Here is a 20,258-nt window from a genome sequence, read left to right as displayed (position 1 = left end):
AGACCGAGTGTTCTGAGGAGCAGCAGACAGAAATAAAAAAAATTAAAAACACCTTTAGATACCATTTGGGTAACCGCCATATGCAGTGAAGACATGAAGAAAGTTTCACACTCGCATCTGAGACTTTCAACCGCCTACCCCACCATCTTCCACGGCTCCCTCCATCATTGAGTGGTTGCAATCTAACAGCTTTCAAAGTGAGAACGTGGAGCAGGGCGTGAATTGTGAGAGTGAGCTTCCTTCTTCCTCTGATACTTCTACAGTAAAACACGAGGCGTGAATTGTTCTCAGCACAGCACAATCCTGAGGATTGTGTAGGTGTGTCTCACAATAGAGGAGGACTTTAATGGTCATTTATTTAAAGGAAATCCAAATGTATGGCTGTTATAGTGAGCGCATTATGCATCATTAGTATGCAAGGTAATAACTTCATATATATTATGTACACAAATGGTTCTTCATGTATCCATACAATACTCCAATTCAAGCAAACTTGCCCTGACATGCAATTCTTACCAGCCGACGTGAACCAAACCAAAGCTCAGCTTCATGCTTTCAAATTCTCCTTTAGTTTTGTCTGTATCTCCAGAGTAGCACTTTGAACTTCAGCTTTGAACTCTATCTCACCACGGATGTGCTTGAAAGCAGAACTTCTTGAAAGGCTGGCCTTTCTACCTTGTTGACTTAGGGGTTCACACTTGACATTCCTGGCACAAGTTTCCACGGCCTTCTGGGCAATACCAGGTATTATTGCGTAATACAATACGCCAAGCTCCTGGGGTTAATAGTTAAACGTTAAGAAGCACCTTGACAAATTGGCATTTTAACTAGCTGGGTTACTTTTGTTTTGTATGAAATAAAAAGAGAGAGTGCAGCTTCGCTTGGTTTAAAAAATCCTTTTAACTATTATTACACAATTATTTGAACTTGAAGGTCAGTGAGAGACCAAGCAGACCTTTTGTTCCAAAATTTAGGAACGCCTCCTTGGCCCGTGCCACTCTTCCACTCATAAAAAGCGAGTGTGTACTGTGTAGACGGATAAGCATTAGTTACCTGGATCTCATTTGTTAGAGAAACATAAACTAAATGATACATGATGGTTAAATAATGGGTCAATGAGAAACAACAGAAAAACTTGACCGATCAGATTTAACCAAATAAATTAGTCTGGGACACTTCTGCTGTCCACCAAAGCCCATAAATGGTCTCTTACTTGCAGAGACTTAATCATTTTAATAATGCTTACAGCACTGAAAAATGACATTTAAAATACGTTTCATCAAGTCACGAATACTGTGGTTGCTGAGCACAATCCTCATACTGCCAACAGCTGTCAGTTATCTTTAACGAAAACATGTCAGTCTATCAGTAGGGTGTTAAATGTCATTTGGATTTTTTTTCTGATCCTTGCTTCAACCTGAGAGACAAAAAATCAAACAAACTGCTCCACCAACCACCCCTAAGTGGCTGTGTGGACTCTGCCGTTGTTTGTCAATGACTCAGCACTAATTGTGGCAGGTGGAGAATCTGTCGACAGCCTGACACGAACGCACATCCCACTGTCACGCAGCGCCCCAGTGACACGGCCCGTTTAGTGTTCGCTGAAAACACGGAGCTCTCATTAGGAGCCCAGCGCCGTCTTCATGTTCTTTCACTGCCTCCTCAACTGTTGGACTAGTTCTGTCTGGGAAGATCAGCGGCGTGCCACCGCTTTGCTGGGGTTTGTGCGGCTGTTGTTGCAGCATTTGAGTAATTTCAGCTCGCAGTCTGCAAGCCGAGCACAGATCAATACGCACGTCAGGCAAGAGGAGACACTGTGCGGCGTTTCTTTATTATGTCGTTTTCTCCGAGGACACATAGGTCGCATTGATCAAACGGCTTAAACCTGAAGTCTAAGGAGGCTTTCTGACAGATCATTCAAAAATTGCTTGTATTTATCTCCCCTCAAAGAACAAGGCCTCCTTGTGCTTTTCTGGCTGCAATTTGAAGGTTAAAGTACACAGGCTGTTTGTGCGCTTGAATTCAGGCGCGACTCTTTTACACAGAGCGCTAAGCCTCCTTTGTCCCGCCTCGCCGAAGGAACTCAACTCACTCATTACAGATGCAGACGACCTAATCATCATAGATCCAGATGGAGTTGGCTGAAATGGCCACAGCAATAGCAGAAGGCGGCCTGTGTTGGTCTGCTCCACCAGTGGTTCTCAACCTTCTCCCTCACATACTCCTCGTGAAAGGGTTGTTCTGCCAAGTACTAACCAGCGCAAAGCACTTTAGGTCAAAAAAAGATGTATCACACAGCGCTGTGTTTTAAGTGCCTGATTTATTAAACTGTCAATAGTGAAAATACACTGAGCCACGGGTGGGTTGCTGCTTCTATATCCCATTAAGACATATTCTACTACTGCCAGCTTTGATACTTGTACATTGACTTAAATCAGATCCTGATAAATACGTCATTCAACTTATAGTTTGAAAAATAATGATTTAAAAATAACTAACTGTATTGACGGACATTTGTAGAAGATCCGGCAACAAATGTGGACTAACTTTTCTTTTCTGTAATAGAATCCGTTGAAGGAGGACATTTTGGTTAATAACAAATACAAATGCATAACAAATGCAAAAGCAGACTTATACTCAGACTTATTACTTAGCCTTTCATTTAAATCTCAAGCCTACCATGATGTCAATAATTTCATGAGTAAAATAAGTGGTGTCTGACATTTTAAGGCTTAATTGACTTGACACCAACATCAACCTAACAAATACATGTCTCTAATGCTTTCTAGCTGATGCTTGCAGGCATCTACTGCATCTAAGAAGGGTCGCCTGTGAGTGTCTCTATTGAGAGAGAGAGAGAGAGAGAGATCAGGACTAATCACCAAGAGGAAAGCAAAGTAGGCCGGCAGTCGAGCAGCAGTGAGAAGCCTTTTGCAATCACATTTGGGCTCCGCCACAACTCTACTGTGGCCGGATCAATGCCGCCACAAATTGAAATCCGCCTCAGACATACACCGCCACACACTAATTCATTTTCTAACCTTTTTGTTTCACTTTTTGTTTTAGTTTGTTTTCAATCGGTTGATCCAGTGGGAGAAAAAATAGACGTGTTCCCTTAAAGGCCAGAACCTGACGTCAGTTTTGTACATAAATTACAGAATTTAATTATTGACTTCATTTAGTTCATCCTGATAAGGAGCATGTAGGGAATACGGGTGCTAATGTGTGTGTGTGTGTGTGTGTTGAATATTTGAGAACCAGGATCGTCAGCTGATCCGACTGCTGCTCACAGATTTATTTATTTGCTGGAATATCTTCCTGTCGGATTCCACAATAATCAGAGCCATCTTTCCATTTGTTGTTGAATGTGCTGGATGCATGGGTGGTGGTGCAGCTGCAGTAATAACTGTCGCAGCAGAATTCACTATAGAGAGCTAATACTTGTGCGCTCTGACGATTTAAAGTCTGCCATCTTATTGAGGTGGTGGGTTCATATCCCCGTGTCTCTTTACCCTGGTAGAGTTTAAAGATTGGTGTGTTGAATCGTTAGTACGTTTTTTGAAGGATCGTATTTGTGTAATAGGCCTGGGGTCCGTTTCAGGTGTGAGGTTCAACAAACCCTAAACTCTAATTTTAATTACCCTGAGATGGAAACTCTGAGTTTGGGGTTTCAGAACAGCTGTTTAGACTTTGTTTAATCAACTCTGAGTAGGTTGACTTCAAGTTGAGCGTGTGCACTGAAGGCAGCATGAATGGAGCCATGAAACTACAAACAATCAGTCGGCATACGTCACCCCTTTTGAGCAGGAATTATTAATGCAAGCATACGGCGACTATGAACCGCAATTAGAAAAAAAGCAACACACTACTGCAGCAAAAGACAGAGACGACGTGGGAGAAAACTACTGCTTGGGTCAACATGTAAGTTCCAATATAGTGTTGTTAATATTTAATGTACACACTAATCATAATCCATACGCTTTACTAATTTAAAGTTACATTTTTTACACTCTGTTAGAATGCACTACACAGGCTTGAAATACACACCATGCTCATATTAAATCACAGGAATAATATGGCTGGTATTGAACCTATAATGTATTTCATTCAGGTGCATCCTGTGGAACTCCTCTTTAATGACTCACTGGTTTAAAAGACGTTTCACACTTTTCTCACGGCTTTACTAATATCCTCCGCATCACCGATGTTGTAAAGGAACCTGCTGTTTGCAAATAAAGTAATGCTACACAAAGAATGTGCTCGGATGTGAGAGCATGTCCGCGATGGGGGACGTTAGTTATACGAAGACGGGTGAAGTTATGGACATATTTGATGGACTATGAAGAAAAACCCATTCAAACAAGTAGTTATCTTGAAATGACAATACATCTAATCAGGGCCTCAATATTCCCTCCTGACGTTTAACACAGGTTAGGTTCACAGGTTAGGTTCACAGGCTCAGTTACCATAGCGACAGTTTCCCTCATCTCAGGGTTTACCAACTCCAGTTTCCACTAAACCCGCTTCTTGAAACGGACCCGATCCAGATTCACATCGGTGAAGTACACAACAAGTACCTGTTAATGCAACCCGTCGGCCCTCTTGCTATTGCTATAGGACATGGAGGAGTTATGGTTGCAGATGTACTCACTTTGACACTCGCTGCCTTTTATACTCTCGACAGTGATGGAGGGACAACGAGCGTCTACAATGTATTTAGTAGTATTTAGCAAGATCACTAAAACGTTTTTAATTCACGGCTTCCATTGCACTGGTGAAAGAAACAGATCATAAACCCTGTTTAACTGTATCAATGCTATAGTATTTCGGTGCTATAGGAGCACTGCAGATTGCATAAGCATCCAGGCTCTATGGGTGGGTAGGGCGTTAATCAGCTGTCTCTGCCTTATGGTCCATAGCGCTGCTGGTGAGGGAGCCGATGGGGAAAGCTCACGTGCACGAGGAGCACACGCAGACCAAGAGTGACCTCATTCTCCACTCAGATAGAAAGGACTTAATATGGCCGAGCAAATAGTTGTGTCTGCTAAATGAATGTTCCGATTGTAAAATGGTGAAGTGCTTTTGTTTTAACTTCACGGGGTTGTTTCCCAACACTGAAGGTTTGCATGTGAGAAATTTGTTTCCCACTCCCAAAAATCCGTGAGCATCTGTGTTATATTGCTCAAACACATCAGTGTGCTGAGCTGACTAACCTAAAGTTCAAGAAGAAATAAGAGTCAGACATGACCTTATTCTCTTGAGGTAATGAAATGCTACGGCTAGCATGCTCTACTCTGCAAAGCAACAACATTTCTGCTGATTTTTTCTCTTCTACATGTCTCAGCAACTGCTGGGGTTGCTGAGATGTTACCTGGAGATGTACCCTGACGCAACGCTGGGTGTTGATCATTGCTTTGTTTGTTTTGTTCCAACTACACATGTAAGACTCATACAGATGTTCATATAGGTCAGGGGAAGAAAGCGTCTCCAGTTAATTAGAGAGCCAGCAGGAGCAGCTGATAAGATCGGAGAGTGACAGTTTTCATTTCAACTGGCCCACTAATTGTTGATGAATAAATATGGAGATGCCTGCCTCGGTCTTCCTGTTGGACGGATCTGTTGTCTTTTCACAATGATTACTAGTTTCAGTGGGGTATCTGCTAAACCTGTCATCGTAAACTTCATCCGTGCGTTGCTAGATCGTAAAGCTTGATAAGCTTGGCAGCAGGAACTTTACACGAGGCACATCTATACATTATCTCCACTGGAAGTGCACCCAAAAGGGCACTTCATCATGTTCCCTCCACCGGAGTGTGTGGGTGGACATCACCAACCATGAAGACAATTTCATTCCGATTCCTTTCATGAGCTACTATACAAGTTCACATCAACTCTCGCTGTACTGGACCATGAGAAACATGTCCAGGGGGGGGGGGGGGGGGGGTCAGCTCCTAGGGTGGTTACCGTGGCAACAGGCAGGTGATGGTAGGTACGGTAATAGGGTCCTGATCACAAAGTGACAGCGAATAGATGAGAGGCGGCTATTCTGTCACTCACCAGGAAGGGAAGGCATGTGGCGAAGAGGAAGATCTGAGAGTGAGAGTGTAGAACCCATGAGGAAAAAAGGTACTTCTCTTTTCATTCGCCCGCTTTCTGTCCAGGTTTCTCGCCCCGGTGGTCCACAGCCCGAACTCAAAAGAACCCAGTAATGCAAAATCCTTCAAATAATCATCAGTGGAATTTGTATCCTTTGAGCCTGGATTTAATTCATTCATTATTACAACAGAAGATGCTCGTCAACCACAGTTTCTCCTCTGGATGAAATATTGAGCTGCCTTTGTAGTTGGCCATTTCAACTGACAAGATGCTCGTGGAATAGTTGTAAAGCACAGCAATGCCAAATAACCCCGCCCGTTTGGAGCGCTTATGTTAAAGTGGATCAGGCCTACATTCATCCAGAGGTGGAGAAGATTGATTGATTATTGTGTGACCATTACACCTCACAATGAGGACATCTATGCCTGATCAGAAAGGACACAGTTAGACCTTTTCTTGAAATGTAAACATTATCTAAAATAACTTTATTCTAGTAATATTACAACTTTTATCTCAAAATATGACTTATTTTGAATATGACAAAATCTTGCAGAAACACACATGAATTATTTAAGTCCAGGGGTTTATAAATGAATTAAAATGTATCATTGAGATGTATAAATGTCACACGCACGTTTTAATAATTATATAATAATTCCCAAAACACGAGACACACAAAAGGGGGGGAAGAGTACTGTTCCCTTAGCAGAGATTACAATATCTCTTAAGGAATACAATTATTATTAGCATAATGTATAACTTTTCTCTACTAAGAAGCATTCAAAAGCACCACTCTTGTGTTTACCACAGATGTGCTCCCAAGTTTTCTTGGAAATGCAAGAAAAAGCCCCAAAACACAACAAATCTACCAAAGAAATCAGAGAGCAAAACGACTAAAAGGGGCAGACCTTTCGAAGATAGAAAGTGCTTTCACATCTTCCAGAATGCAGGAAATGATGTGTTTGACTTTGCTTGGAGGAAGGCGTCAAGCCCCCCCCTCCCCCTCCTCATATACCGGACATCCCCACCAATGGAACCTGAAGCCCTTGCATACACACATGGACACTCTTCACCGCAAGCTTCCAACTCCAGGGATCGATGGCAATAGGACCAAGTTTCTCTTTAATGACCAGCCTCCCTTCTTCTCCTCTCTGTCCATCACATATATGGACCCAACACACATCTCTCCTGCGCACGCACAAACACGCACACACGGTGCAGGAAGGGACTTTGCCTTCGTAAATTGCGTCCTCCTGGACTGTCCCTGCTATCTGTTTCCTCAAAGACATACACAACGTTTTTGCTCACTCCTGCCTCAGAGTGTGGGCATATTTATGCATTTGCACCAGCACACACGTGTGTGCATGTGTGTGCGTGTTAGCTATACATCAGTGATTGTGCAGTAAGGTTGTTGTGCCTGCTGCAGTACAGGGTTGAGGCCACCAGAACATGCTGTCGCTCATCAGTGGATCAATGCAACCCAACGCACGCGCTCGCACTGCATCAACAACATGAAGACGTGCAAATCGGACTCATGAATGTATTTTACAACTGTGTCCAAACCAACATTGTGCAGGGACCTTCTCAATAACAGAACACACACACAAAGGCATGTGAGAGTGCGTGCCCGAGGCCTCCTGAGGGTGCGGGTGGACATGGCTGATTGACCCCCGCCCCCCCCCACTCTGTGCCAGAAAATCTACCAATTAAAACATGCAGCTACCACAGCATCACTGGAACTGTGGTTGGCGGCAGCTGCAGTGTTGAATCGGGAGGCAGCTGTGTGGAGCTCACCTGACAAAGCGCTCGCTCGCCCGCCACCCCACTCTCTCTCTCTGTACCATTTCAACTCTTTTCTTTCCCTATTTCCACCACGGATTCATCAGCCTGTTAAATGTAGAGCCAGCCTATTTTAGTTGTATCTTCATATGATAGAGACAGAAAATCAAAGGGGAAGAGAAACCCATCACTTAAGTCCAATGGAGAGGAGAGCACATAAAAGGGACAGCGGCGCTTTCTGCTCGGCCCTGACCAAGTCATTATGTCAGCCAGCGGCTTAAATTGAACCTCGCCTGCATCTAATGAGTATTTTCAATTATTATTGAAAAACTGGACGAGAATTCAGACTTTTGGAGCCCGAATGCTACTTACATATGCTGGGAGAACTCGGGCGCCTCGTCGTTGACGTTGGCCATGCGAATCCGTACTGTGGTTGTGCCGGTGCGGGGGACCTCCCCCTTGTCGACGGCCATCACTACGAACTCGTACAGGTGGTTGGGCCTTTCGTAGTCCAGGGGCCCTGCAGGGAAGATGGTCCCGTGAGGGGAGATGGTGAAGTCCGGACTCAGGGTGTAATAGGTCAGCTCCGCGTTCTCTTCAGAGTCACAGTCATTGGCGGACACTGAAGAAGACGACATCGAAGAAGAGGAAAATAGGAAAAAACTTAAGAGGGACGGAAAGACAAACCACAGATCTCAACATGTCGCTCTCTGATGGCAGGACCGCATCAGGATTGCATCAGGACCGCATCAGAACCACATCAGGACCGCAGGGAGCCTTCACATCTTCCGCCGCAAACTAAAGACACACCTTTTCAGACTATACCTCGACTAAAACACACCAACAAATTGTAGCCCTTGAATTACTTATGTCCCTTATCTAAAACATCCTGTAAATCGGCTTATTTGATGAAACTGCACTTTCTTGTTTCTTGTTCTTCTTGGTTTGTATCCTAATGGTTGAAATGCACTTATTCAGCTAAATGACATGAAATGTAATGTTGTTTTCCGCTGAAAACTGAAAGTGTATTTATGGGATGCACTCTGACACCACCACTAGGCATCTGTAGTAGGCTCTCCAAATGAGGACTGTAAATCAAGGGCGTCCATTTTAATAAATGTACCCTCTATAAGCATGGCTGTTATTCATTCTCAAACACTTTCTATACCCTACAGCAACATCCTTGGAGATGAATACATATCGGACGTAAAAGTCAAATTGACTTGGATATGACGACACAAACTCACTGCTTTAAGATTACAATTTTTAGCAAATGTTGTTTTTGGAACATTTTAACTGCACATTTAGGTTGTACGATTGTCCTTACGTGCATCATCAAATGGGACTATTCATCTGAAATGTCTACCCCTACCCCTAACCCATTGACTGTTCAACGAATTTTTAAAGTCATACAGGATCAAAATATTTTTCACCTTTTTCTCACCCACTTGGGCTTCTTTAGTGGAATAAAATCCTGTTAGAAATGACTTGCAACAAACCTACTCAGAAAACCATGGTGAGATAGAAAGTATGAGCTGAATTAGACACGTACAATCTGTTCTATTAATAATTCAGGGACGCGTTTTATCACTGACTAAGGATCCGCACGACGTGAAAGTGATGTGATATCCAGTTCCTGCAGAGGGAGTAGGTGTTTTTTGCCCAGCATGCATTGAAAGGACTGTCGTTTTGCACCATTTCTGTTTCCACACTACACATTGGGAATCCATGGAGCCGCGCCTCGCTCCGCCACAAATTGATTGCCTTGCTAAAACTGAAAGGATCCACGAGGGATTTGAATAAGCATATTTTCCGCTAACAAGTCATTTTGCCATCAAACCCTCAATTCTCCAATTCACCTTACATTGCATTTGGCTCGAGCTCATGAACACACAAAAAACAAACAAACGCTTGGGTCAGTGAATACACATTAAAACAACATCATTGTTTGCAAAAGCTTACAATCTGTTTGCCATAAACCCCAAGAGAAACTCCGCACATTTCAGATTCATATTTTAAATAAATGAATGATTTCAACAAAATTAAAATATCGCAGTTTATTAAAAGACTGTTTATAGACTGTCAGTGTTCATCAACATAACTTGTTTTATTCAATTATGTCAGTACATTTTTTAATTTTTAATTGGAATATATAAGAGTCATTGATTTTGCATGGATTTTCAGTTTCAAAAATAAAATGTTTTTAGCTGTGGCCTCAAGTCTTCATCATCCGGAACAACCATATAATTAAAGAGAAATTAATTAAATTTTCCCAAAAAAAAACTTCACCCATAAAGATGAAAGTGTCCTGAATAATTAAGTTGAACTTCAGCAGAGAGGCCCATTGAATTACTACTAATTAGAAAACCTTGTGAAAGTCAGGCTGAGGATACCATGGAAATCCCCTAAAAAGCTCTCCACTCCGTCTTTAAACTACTTACATGATAATCATCCCGTAGAGCTGATGATGCAGGACGACTGTCAGCGACATCTTTTTTGCACAATTTATTCACACTACAAAATTTCTTGGGGGACCTTTAGTACCTCCTGTCCACACAGATTAATTAAATACATAAAGCAAATAATAATATACATACCAACCTAAAACAATGTAGACAAGAGGAGAAGAGGATGGATTATAGTATGCAAGTACATTTGAAAAGAACACAGCAATAGTTATTTATTCGTGGAAATGAGTTTCATCATTAAATCGTATTGATGAACAACTGCAAATGCAGCTTCTCTGTGTATTAATCCCACGGTATTCCTTTTAACAAAATTGCAATTAAAATTAAGGATAAAAGTCTGTTATTTAGATGTATGCAGAGATTAGCAAACTGAATGAAGTGAATTCATTTTTCCCCTACCATCCTGGTTACAGGACTGACATTTTTCTGAATAACTGAAATGCAGCCGTTTTGGAGCTGTAAAGTGATAAATAACCTCTCATCCGGCAACAATGGGTAGAAAATGGACTGCAGGGCCGGTGTCTGCCCAGCATCCAAAACGCACAACACACGAGTCAATATCTCATTTACTAAGTAGAGATTTCAGAGCACTATTTGAGCATGTATTCATCAGCAGGTCCCTCTGTAATCTGGAATCAGCATAGCTCTGCTGGCATCACTACATGTCAGACTGAAATATAATGATTCTGTACTGAAGAGGGAAACTGAAGGAGACTCAGATCTCTATGGAAACCAACCCTGTGTGCTTGCCCGGCACTCTGCAGTTTTTCTATCCAACCTGTCAAAGTACACACTTGTCCACTCTCACAATAGAAGTTACAATGGGATAATTAGCACACAATTTAGCAAAAAGATTCCAGATGCCAATTTCTCCCTCATTTCATGTAATACTGTGCCTCGAAACCTGTTGTTTTAAGGTTTCTTTTTATTAACGCTGGGCTGTTCCAAACTGAACTCCTCACCTCCCTTGGTGCATCTGTTGATCGCAAGAAGCTTAGCGGCCGCTGTGCATCCTACACCCAACACCTCATTTCCTTACTCCCTGGTTAACTTTTTCCCTTACTAGAATTTGACAGATGACAGAACAGAAGGGAGAGAGACAGAGAGAGACCCTAACCCTGGCTGTCCAGCATCTGGTGCACCATGAGGACAATTGTACAAGAGAGAACCAAATCATCCTTTCTTCAAATGTTACCATGTGACTCAACATCCAAGTCAGTCAGGGTTTTATTAAATACATATTCATTACGACATCAGACTGAGCTCATTGTTTTTCTGTTTGCTTTGAATGGATTTGATGCACACAACCATTTGATGTTGCATGCGTCATGCTGTGCTCCCTACTGATTGTAGATGGGATCAATGTTGTTTTGACGATGATTGCAACTCTATCCTGTCGGAGTAGGAGAGATTGTCCGTAGGTGTGGAGAGTTTGTTTATCTTGGAGAAAAGGACCATGGCTCTGGCGGAACAGGAGTTTGTGATGCCAGCGTAGTAAGTGGAGCATCACTCCGAGTGGATCTTTGACATCACCAGGCAGCAGGACGGAAGGAGAGAGTCAGAGAGGAAGGCAGTGCTTTGTGATTGGATGTGAGGATTTGGGGAGGGTTCTGAGGTTGGCTGTTTGGTAAGATGTCGTGATGTGGGACGTCTTCACTGTTTGGGCCTGGAGGTCTCTGCTGATTGTTGAGTAGGGACAGATCCTCTTTCAGTCTGTTGTTGATTCCTATACAGCATCTCTTTAATGCACAGTTAAATACCAGAGAGTACATGCATCCAACCCCTCTCAATATTTGAAAAGCATATTCTTGTGTTATTACTTTGAGCTTCATCAGGATCAAGTATTGATATACTTGAATATTAAGAAAATAATTACTTGTTTGTTGCAACAGTTGGCTGCTTTTGCACAAAAGTACAAAAAAACTTTAAAAAACACTATTTAAATTTTAAATATTAAGAAATAAATCTACTCAATTGATTTAAACAGCCAATATGTTTGCTTTCCATCTTCACAACTCTATTCCGTTTTAGTCAACTGAACTGCCTCATTTGACAGGTCGGAGCTGTTGTGTGATTTGGTGTGACACTGTGTGTTTGCAAACTGTGCGTAAAAACCCATTAATCCTCCATCAAATGGGCAGCGCAAACAAGGGTGATAATGATATGGATGATTACAATGATCGCATATGCATTATAGCGGGAGTGCAGCACATGGGTTTCTAGAATTATTCCAGTCATTTGCAGTTAACGCCCACAACGTCTTCACTTGCTCACTTTATCCTTTCAGACAGTGTAGAATTCTCATATTCAACGTATGAATTGTGGAGTTGAAGGGTGCTTTGCGAGATCTAACTACCAACATTTTCAAATCGGTTCCTCTCTGAGTTCATGTGGAGTTTCTTCAAGGCATTGCTGAGATTTTCTGTTGACGAGAACAAACCGGACTGAAAACACAGAAACATAGCGCCTCAACAATACTTTGTAATGTGAACCCGATCCAAAAGTGTACCGCCCGCGGCGAAAGTTAATGAGCACTTTCAATGCAGTGTCATAACAGCAGTCATTAATAATTTACATAGTGAATGCAGCAATTATTTTCCTGCATTTTTATCTTGTCAATACTCATTAACAGCTCTGTTGGCGTTTCCATTTTAAGCCAACAGTAAGTAAACCGGTTTATTGAATCTCAAGGAGTACTTTGTTTTGAGCTGTAAGTAGGAGGATGTTGAACTTTAAGTGCGAAAGTTGTTTTATACAGCAGGCAATTTTGATCCAATCACTCTTTTAGAGATAAGAAAAAGCGTCCAACAGAATGTGTATTCTTCACGCAGCGTGCAGAGTGGTAGACAAGTGGGACAGGTTCTGCAGACGGTTTTGAATACCAAAAAATGGTCCTTTCCATTGTTAAGCCACATTGTGACGGCTCACATTGTGACAAGTCGCACCCACGATGCTCACAGTTCCATTTCTTCACACAAGATGAAACTTAAGTAATCCCAATGTGGAAATTGGGTTGTTACAGTGAAGGAGATGGATGGATGTGCTGGTGATTTCACGGCTGCCAGTGCTGACAAGTACCTCCTCAGTTTCCCCACCAGTCAGAACATATGAATGATAAAACCATTTCCATACGCAGGCACACACTCACAGCCCCCAAGCTGCACCTGGGTTACCTTCAATTGCAGGCATTAGAGAGGTAAAAATATGCTGTGTTATAAGTGTAGAATTGTAAAACCACCTGACATCCACACGGAAAGGTAACTGGGATATTTATTACCCCCGGACAGGAAAAAACTAATAAAACAAAGCACTGCAGCATCCCTCCTACTAGTAACATAATGATTTATGACGATGAAATGATTAATTCATGATGTGTTGTGATTATTAGGTGTGCCAAACATTTTCAGCATTGCGTGGAAGATTTATATTAGTTAAGTTTTGCAGAAAAATAAAGCATCTTGTTCTTTTGTTTACTGTTGTTTGAGAACATTTCCAATTCCCCCTGAAGAAGGGATCATGGGTGGAACATAACATTTCTGAGGCGCGCCCGGAAGTCTTACCTTGCAGCAGGGACGTGGCTGTGGTCACAGTCTCCGGCACGCCGTCTTTGCTGTAAATGGACTGGAGGAACTCGGGGACGCAGTCGTTTTCGTCGACGATCACAACCCGTACCTGAGACAGGTGGAGATATAGGAGGGGATTGAAAGATGGAGAGAGACACAGGGAGCAGGTCAAAGACGTGATGTCTACCCACATCCAAAAAGACGCGCCATAGAAAACACACACATTCCTGTCCCATGGGGTCACCCACGTGATACCACTCGACCAATCAAGTTTTTGCATTCCAGGTAGGATAACACTGTCTCAACAGTGCAGACAGATGAGAGAGAAAGCGGCAAATTACAAATAAAAAGACGTAAGGAGGAAATAGCCGAGTGAGACAGAGAACGTGAGAGAAAGGGACGGGTGAGACAAATAAGGATCAAATGGCGCTCTACAAAAAGAGAAAACAGCGAAAGTAGAGCATGTTATCCAGAATGGACAGACTCATTTCTGGTCACACTTCTCACTTCAGCACTAAACCAGTGTCTCATATGCTTAGAAACCATTGAAACGGCATTATGAGGCACCGTGAAGACGTTTAAAATCCTGGCAGGACAAGTGCTAAGTTCTCCCAATGAGCACTCCGTGGGGGAAAGGCTCCAAAGGCGTGCCCTGACCCTGACCCCCGTGCTTTATTTACCTCACTTCAGTGGCCGAGCGCCTGCAGAGTCGGCCACTTCGCCAGGTCGGCGGAGAATGCCATCTAATGCAACTTTTTAACCAATGAGAGTGGATCAGTGGGCAGAGATGAATTGCTATGGTGTGAGCATGTGTGTGCGTGAGTCCCTGTGATGCTGCTCAGTTCATTAAGGGCAGGGAGGCAAACACAGCATCTTCTGGCAGATGTTGACTGCCTGCCCACAGCTTTCTTGGGGAATAAATTCAGACATGGGCTGGAAGGAGAGCTTCTCTGACCACCAGCCTCATAAACACAGCGGTGTAGACAAAAACATACACATCACGCTCCAATACACAAACAACCATCAGCGCACACAGTGTATTAAACCCTGGTAGGTAAAGTACATTTCTATAATATCAGTTAATCCCCAAGTAAAGATCAGCTTGGAAGCAATGGACAGCAAAATAAAATCTGACCAAGTCAACTCCCAAAGGGGTTTTGTGTTTACCAGCAGTTGTTAATCTTTGTTTGCCTCTGTGTATGTTTACATGGCAGAGTGTGCCATGGTACATGTGTGTGAGAAGAGAGGACACACACACACACACACACACTGCAGCTGCAGGCAGGTCTCAGGCTGGTTAAGTAACTAATGGCGCCACCAAGCTATCACTCTTGGAGGGGAAACTACCTGCATGCTCAGTGACTCCATTCAACACAAAGACTAAGACATATATTCTAAGGAACAGAAACATAATAGCAGTTACATGAATTAAAGATTATCCTATTAAAGATTATTTTAACAATACTAGTTAAGTTCAGTAGAAGAACAAAGGGAAAATAGAATGCTTTAAATGGAGAGGTGCTAGAATCAAACACAACCAATAGCGGTTTAGACATGGTCACAGGTTGTCCTTTTGGATTGGATAGCATTCTGAGGGGGTCTTATGTAATGTGGGTGTGCTAAAGGGCTAGATGTCAGGGGGGGGGGAAGAGATTTGTTGAGGCTGTGATTCCCACTGTACAATAATCCCCCTCCCTGAAGAACAAAGGTTTAGTATTTCTACTGCATTTGTTCGTTAACCCTAAACGGTATAAAACCAATGTGAGCTCACGCAGCCGTAACATTAACACAACAGGGCCTTATCTAGTGTGTGTGTGTGTGTGTGTGTATAATCCAACTATGCTGGCTTTTATACAGATTTCGATTGAGCTGTCTGACTACTTCCAACCCGGAGAGGGCTGCAACAGCGGCTTTTGGACTGGAGCGAGGCCATTTCAGCAGCACCAAGACAAGTTGACATTGGTTGGTTCTCAGTGGACTAGAGAGACCACTGATCAATTTATTCAAGTAAATATTGGCCAGTACCAGTCTGAGTACTTAAATGTGTTCAACAGGTCAATTGGCCAAGAAAACAAACAAAATAAACAAATAAAGTTACATTGCAGGTGTTTTTTTTTAAATAGTATTGACTTTCAAACGGTTATGTTAGTGGTGTGCATTGTGTATTTGCCCCACACCACCTCCATTCACTTGAACCACTGACGATTAGTTGAGATTAGTTGCAGTCGTTGGGCCCCCCATTACCCTTTCTATTGAGCTGATGTGATAAAATGACATAATAATAATAATAATGGTACAGTATGTTCATAAGAGGTGCATCAAAGCTAGTATGAAGCAGGGAGCATTTGTAAAGAGTTCACTGAGTCAACAGCCCACACAACACAGCAGAATTCAGAGCACTACAAATAGTTGTTTCCTAGTATAGCACCTCGTAAACATCAATGAGAAAATATCATTCATCATTCAGTCAGCCAATAACCTGAAGAAAAAGAAGAATCCTTGCATCACTGGCACCATTGTCAGCGACCACCCCGCCCACGGCGTAGTTTTCATCTGGTGGTGGCCACACTGCACAGCTAGAGAGGCGGCTGTGCAGAGAGGAGGGCTACACGGTCGAGGAGGTGCTGGCTTTTCCGCGCTGATGGGACTACGTGAGGATGTTCAAAGCACTAGCCAGACTGCAGAGGGCAAGCACTGAGCTGAGGAGGCCCGGTCACCCAGGGCAGCAGTGTGGGCAGACAAGAGCACATGCCAACTCACTGGCAATTTCTCTCTTTCTTTCCCTTTTCTCACTACGAGATGTATTAATCATGCTCTCTGACCGTACAGGCTCTGTGTGGTTCACAGGGGCCCAGGGCAAAGCAGTTGAGGACAGATCGGTTCTGCGGGGCACGTTTTGGCCCCAGGCCTGAGTAATGATGGAAACTAGACCAGATGCATCGACGCCTGCAGCGGACAACCTCTGTTTTCTCACTTCCTGACAGCATAAGGAAGTCATCGGGAATTCCAAAGCAGTCCTTTCAGACAGACAATTCAATTTTGGTTTGACCGAGGAAAAAACTGGTGGTCTCACAAAAGTGTGCAGTTGTTCTAGAGGTAAAGGGTTTTTAGAATCAATGTGCGTTAACGGCATCCCATAACAACCCACATAGCATCGATGAGTGTTAAATGCCTCCCATTAAACAAAAAAGACCAATCAGGAGGCCCTGCAACTAAAATATGGTTTAACTGCAACAATTTCAGATATTTAGATTGATTTGATCAATTCATCTAAATTCAGCAGCATTCAACGAGGTTTCTGAGCACACTGAGACTTGAGGGCCATGTGTGGTTACTTTATGCTCTGCAAGGTGTATCATAATCACCAATGCTCACCACAGCTTCTGGCAAAGATCCACTGCACTGAGTCTGAAGTTCTCTCCAAGAAGAACGTGACAATAACTCAAAATGCTGCTGATCAAAGTCAGCCGTGTGGAACTACCAACAACATCCCACTCGTAGAAGACTTATTCATTGGAAGACTTGTCATGTCTTGTTCCCAGTATGCTGTACGGACTGGGTAAGACTAGACAAAGGAGAGCCTTGTCAACAATCTTTGAGGTTTGAAGACAGTCAAATCTTTGGTAGGGAGTGGAAAAGTGACATCACACACACACCTCCGCTGCACTGCTCATGCTGTCCAGGCCCTCGCTGGCTCGCACCAGCAGCAAGTACCGATGCTGGTCGCTCTCGTAGTCGATAGGGCGGGTCAGGCTGATTTCACCAGTCTCTGCTGAGATGGAGAAGAGGCTGCTGGGATTGATGAGAAGGCTGTAGCTGATTGGTTTCTTCTGGAAGGACACAGCAGGTGTGACTAGGAAGCTGGGGACACATTAACAAAAAGTGCATCATTGACTTCACTTGCAGTAGAGGATTAAATACAGCAGATCAGAGCTTGTTAAGGGCTTCACGTCTCCTTAACATTTGTCTGTGTTTGAGGGGTGAGAAAAAACCTGTGTTGCTGATGGGCCATTTCCACGATGGCAACTAAACAGGTCATAACACGGAGCGTTAGCAGGACCTGAACTGAAGAACCTGGCTTTAATTTGAGTCTCTGCTTTAAACTTTTACCTTGCTTTGCAAACTGTAACATGACAACTATGACTTTAAAAGAGGTATAGCATTGACATTCCATTATGATTATTGCTTAATATTGGTGGGGCTCCTCCTGCAGTAGGAGGCCTGTAGAATGGCCCAGTGGCAGAGCAGCTGTTGCCCCACTGTCTGGCTCTCCAGTGTCCCTGGAGACAGCCTTATGGGGAAGCACAAGCTGCCGGGCTCACTCTGTCTCCTTCATAACGCTTCATTACACGGAGGTGCAGGTGAGGAATCTGTTACGGATAAGACTGCATGGGAAGTGCAAGCATTTATTCGATTTTTTCTTTTTTTTTTCTTAAGTGCTTTGCAGCTAAAAGCCGGCGTCTTTCCTCTGCTGTTGCACACAGGCAGCTGGGTCCCTGGTTCTGAGAGTAGGCTAACCTTTGCTTTTATTTAGTACAACCTGAGCAGTGGCTGAAAATGGCTACATGAAGATGGAGGTTGTTGAGTTGCCAGAGTAGAAGAGTTTCCAGAGTTTGCAGAAGAGTAAAGTATAATCTTGTATATGCAGAGGATAATGACTATTTATAGATTATAATGAAGTACACTACATTTATGAGAATAAAGAAGTTGGATAAATAAGGGGAGCAGGCAGAATTTGACTGAAAGAAGCGCAGGTGCACCTCAAACTCTGCAAAGGCGCAACTATGGAGATTAAATCAATTTCCTGCCAAATCACATTAGAAAGGGATCAAAGTAATGTTCATTGAAACAATTTTGCTCGTTTTATTGTGTGATTTTGTAAAGGAAAAGCGGTGAAAAGATCTAAAAATAGCTTGTAGTTAAACTGAAACCAGGACACAGAGGCCTTGGCATTTTAATCTGTGAAGGGATGCAGCCTGTGTCTGTTAAACAAATCACACTAATAAAGTACATGCATTAAATCCATCACATTAAAATGCCACACTGTGTGAATGTGGGTGCACATCAATACACAAAGGCAGTGCTTTTACTTGTGTGCTGCATATACATATTGTCTGTAGTAGGTAAAACATGGTCAGTTAGCACATCCGGGGATTGAAAGAAACACCAAATAAGGAGAAATGCAGGTAGGACCGTTACGTTTTGTGTTGCACAGCCAACATTGGAAGTGATGCTATAGATGGAGAGGGAGAGGAAGACGTCCTGTGTGTCTGTGTGCACTCACGGCTGTCCTTCAGGCGTGTTTTCCGGTATGCCGATGGTGAAGGAGGCGTTGGTGAACTGGGGCGGCCGAGATCCGGCCACCACAGACACGACGACGGGGGCGCTGCGGCTGCCCAGCCGGTCGGCGGCCACCACCGTCAGCAGGTACTCCCTGTCGCGCTGCAGGGGGAGGCCCGTGGTCTGCACCTGGCCGCTCTTCCTGTCCACTTCGAAGCGGCCATCGCCGCCTGCACAGAGAAGCAACAGGCCGGTTGAACAAAGTACACATTTAGTTTCTATTTAAATAAGAAAGACAGACAATACAGATGTATGAACATAACTTCTTTTTCAGTCCTTAACCCCCCCCCACCCCTCTGAAGATGTAAACCACTGAACACAATGAGTTAAAATAAACTTAGTCAACACCTTTTAATTGAAAGGCTGTATATGGGTATTACTTTAATGCATCATGGCACACAAGTATTATATATTTAATAGTCTTATCGCTATACGATTTGGAATGGCATAGGTGCAAAGAGAAGATAATTAAATAAAGACAATGTAGAGTCTTGCGAAATGAGATTGTAAAATAACTGTTTGTGTATAATAGATAAAACAATATGTTGGTGAAGTCACCTGAACAAAATAAAAGACGCCGTTTGAGGATAGCTGTCATAAAATCAAAGCTATTAGCAGAAATGTGGAGCGTGGAGTTTTCCCACAGCAGCTAAAGCCTGCAGAGATATGAAGCCTAATGTCATGGTGGGAGATGAATCTGTTGGTGACCGTTATCCTTTTTTCCCCCCAGACTTCCTTCTCTGGTTTCGTGTTGTGGAGGCTTTCAGCATAACCGGAAATGACAAACACATAACCACCCCTGGACTCATAATAAACTCCAGAGGTTACAGCTCAGACTCAAGCAGTGTGAAGGACCGCGAGGCGAGAAGCTGTGTAAATACCGCCGCGTTCAAGAGACTCACAAAGACAGTAAATTTGACAGAGGCCGCAACAGGCCGCTGCGTTTTCCAAGAGATGTGTAAGATGTGTACCACGAAAAAGCAGAGACATTTTTTAATTTTTGGTAATTTTC

At 43.1% G+C, this 20,258-nt stretch overlaps 1 protein-coding gene across 1 annotated transcript in view; it reads right to left on the bottom strand.

Moving 5' to 3' along the window:
- Positions 1-20,258, bottom strand: part of si:ch211-186j3.6 (neural-cadherin) — a 199,009-nt gene that overhangs the window by 120,925 nt on the left and 57,826 nt on the right. The window contains exons 3-6 of the mRNA XM_037490285.2: positions 19,191-19,416; positions 17,563-17,767; positions 13,904-14,015; positions 8,248-8,497 (exon numbers count right to left, since the gene is read on the bottom strand). Coding sequence (XP_037346182.2) covers positions 8,248-8,497; positions 13,904-14,015; positions 17,563-17,767; positions 19,191-19,416 — 793 coding nt within the window. The remainder of the gene's footprint in view (positions 1-8,247; positions 8,498-13,903; positions 14,016-17,562; positions 17,768-19,190; positions 19,417-20,258) is intronic.

The sequence above is a fragment of the Pungitius pungitius genome, chromosome 4 (genome assembly GCF_949316345.1).
Source record: "Pungitius pungitius chromosome 4, fPunPun2.1, whole genome shotgun sequence".
Classification (NCBI taxonomy): domain Eukaryota; kingdom Metazoa; phylum Chordata; class Actinopteri; order Perciformes; family Gasterosteidae; genus Pungitius; species Pungitius pungitius.
The sequence above is the reverse complement of the archived record's forward strand: the minus strand, read 5'-3'. Positions and strand labels throughout refer to the sequence as shown.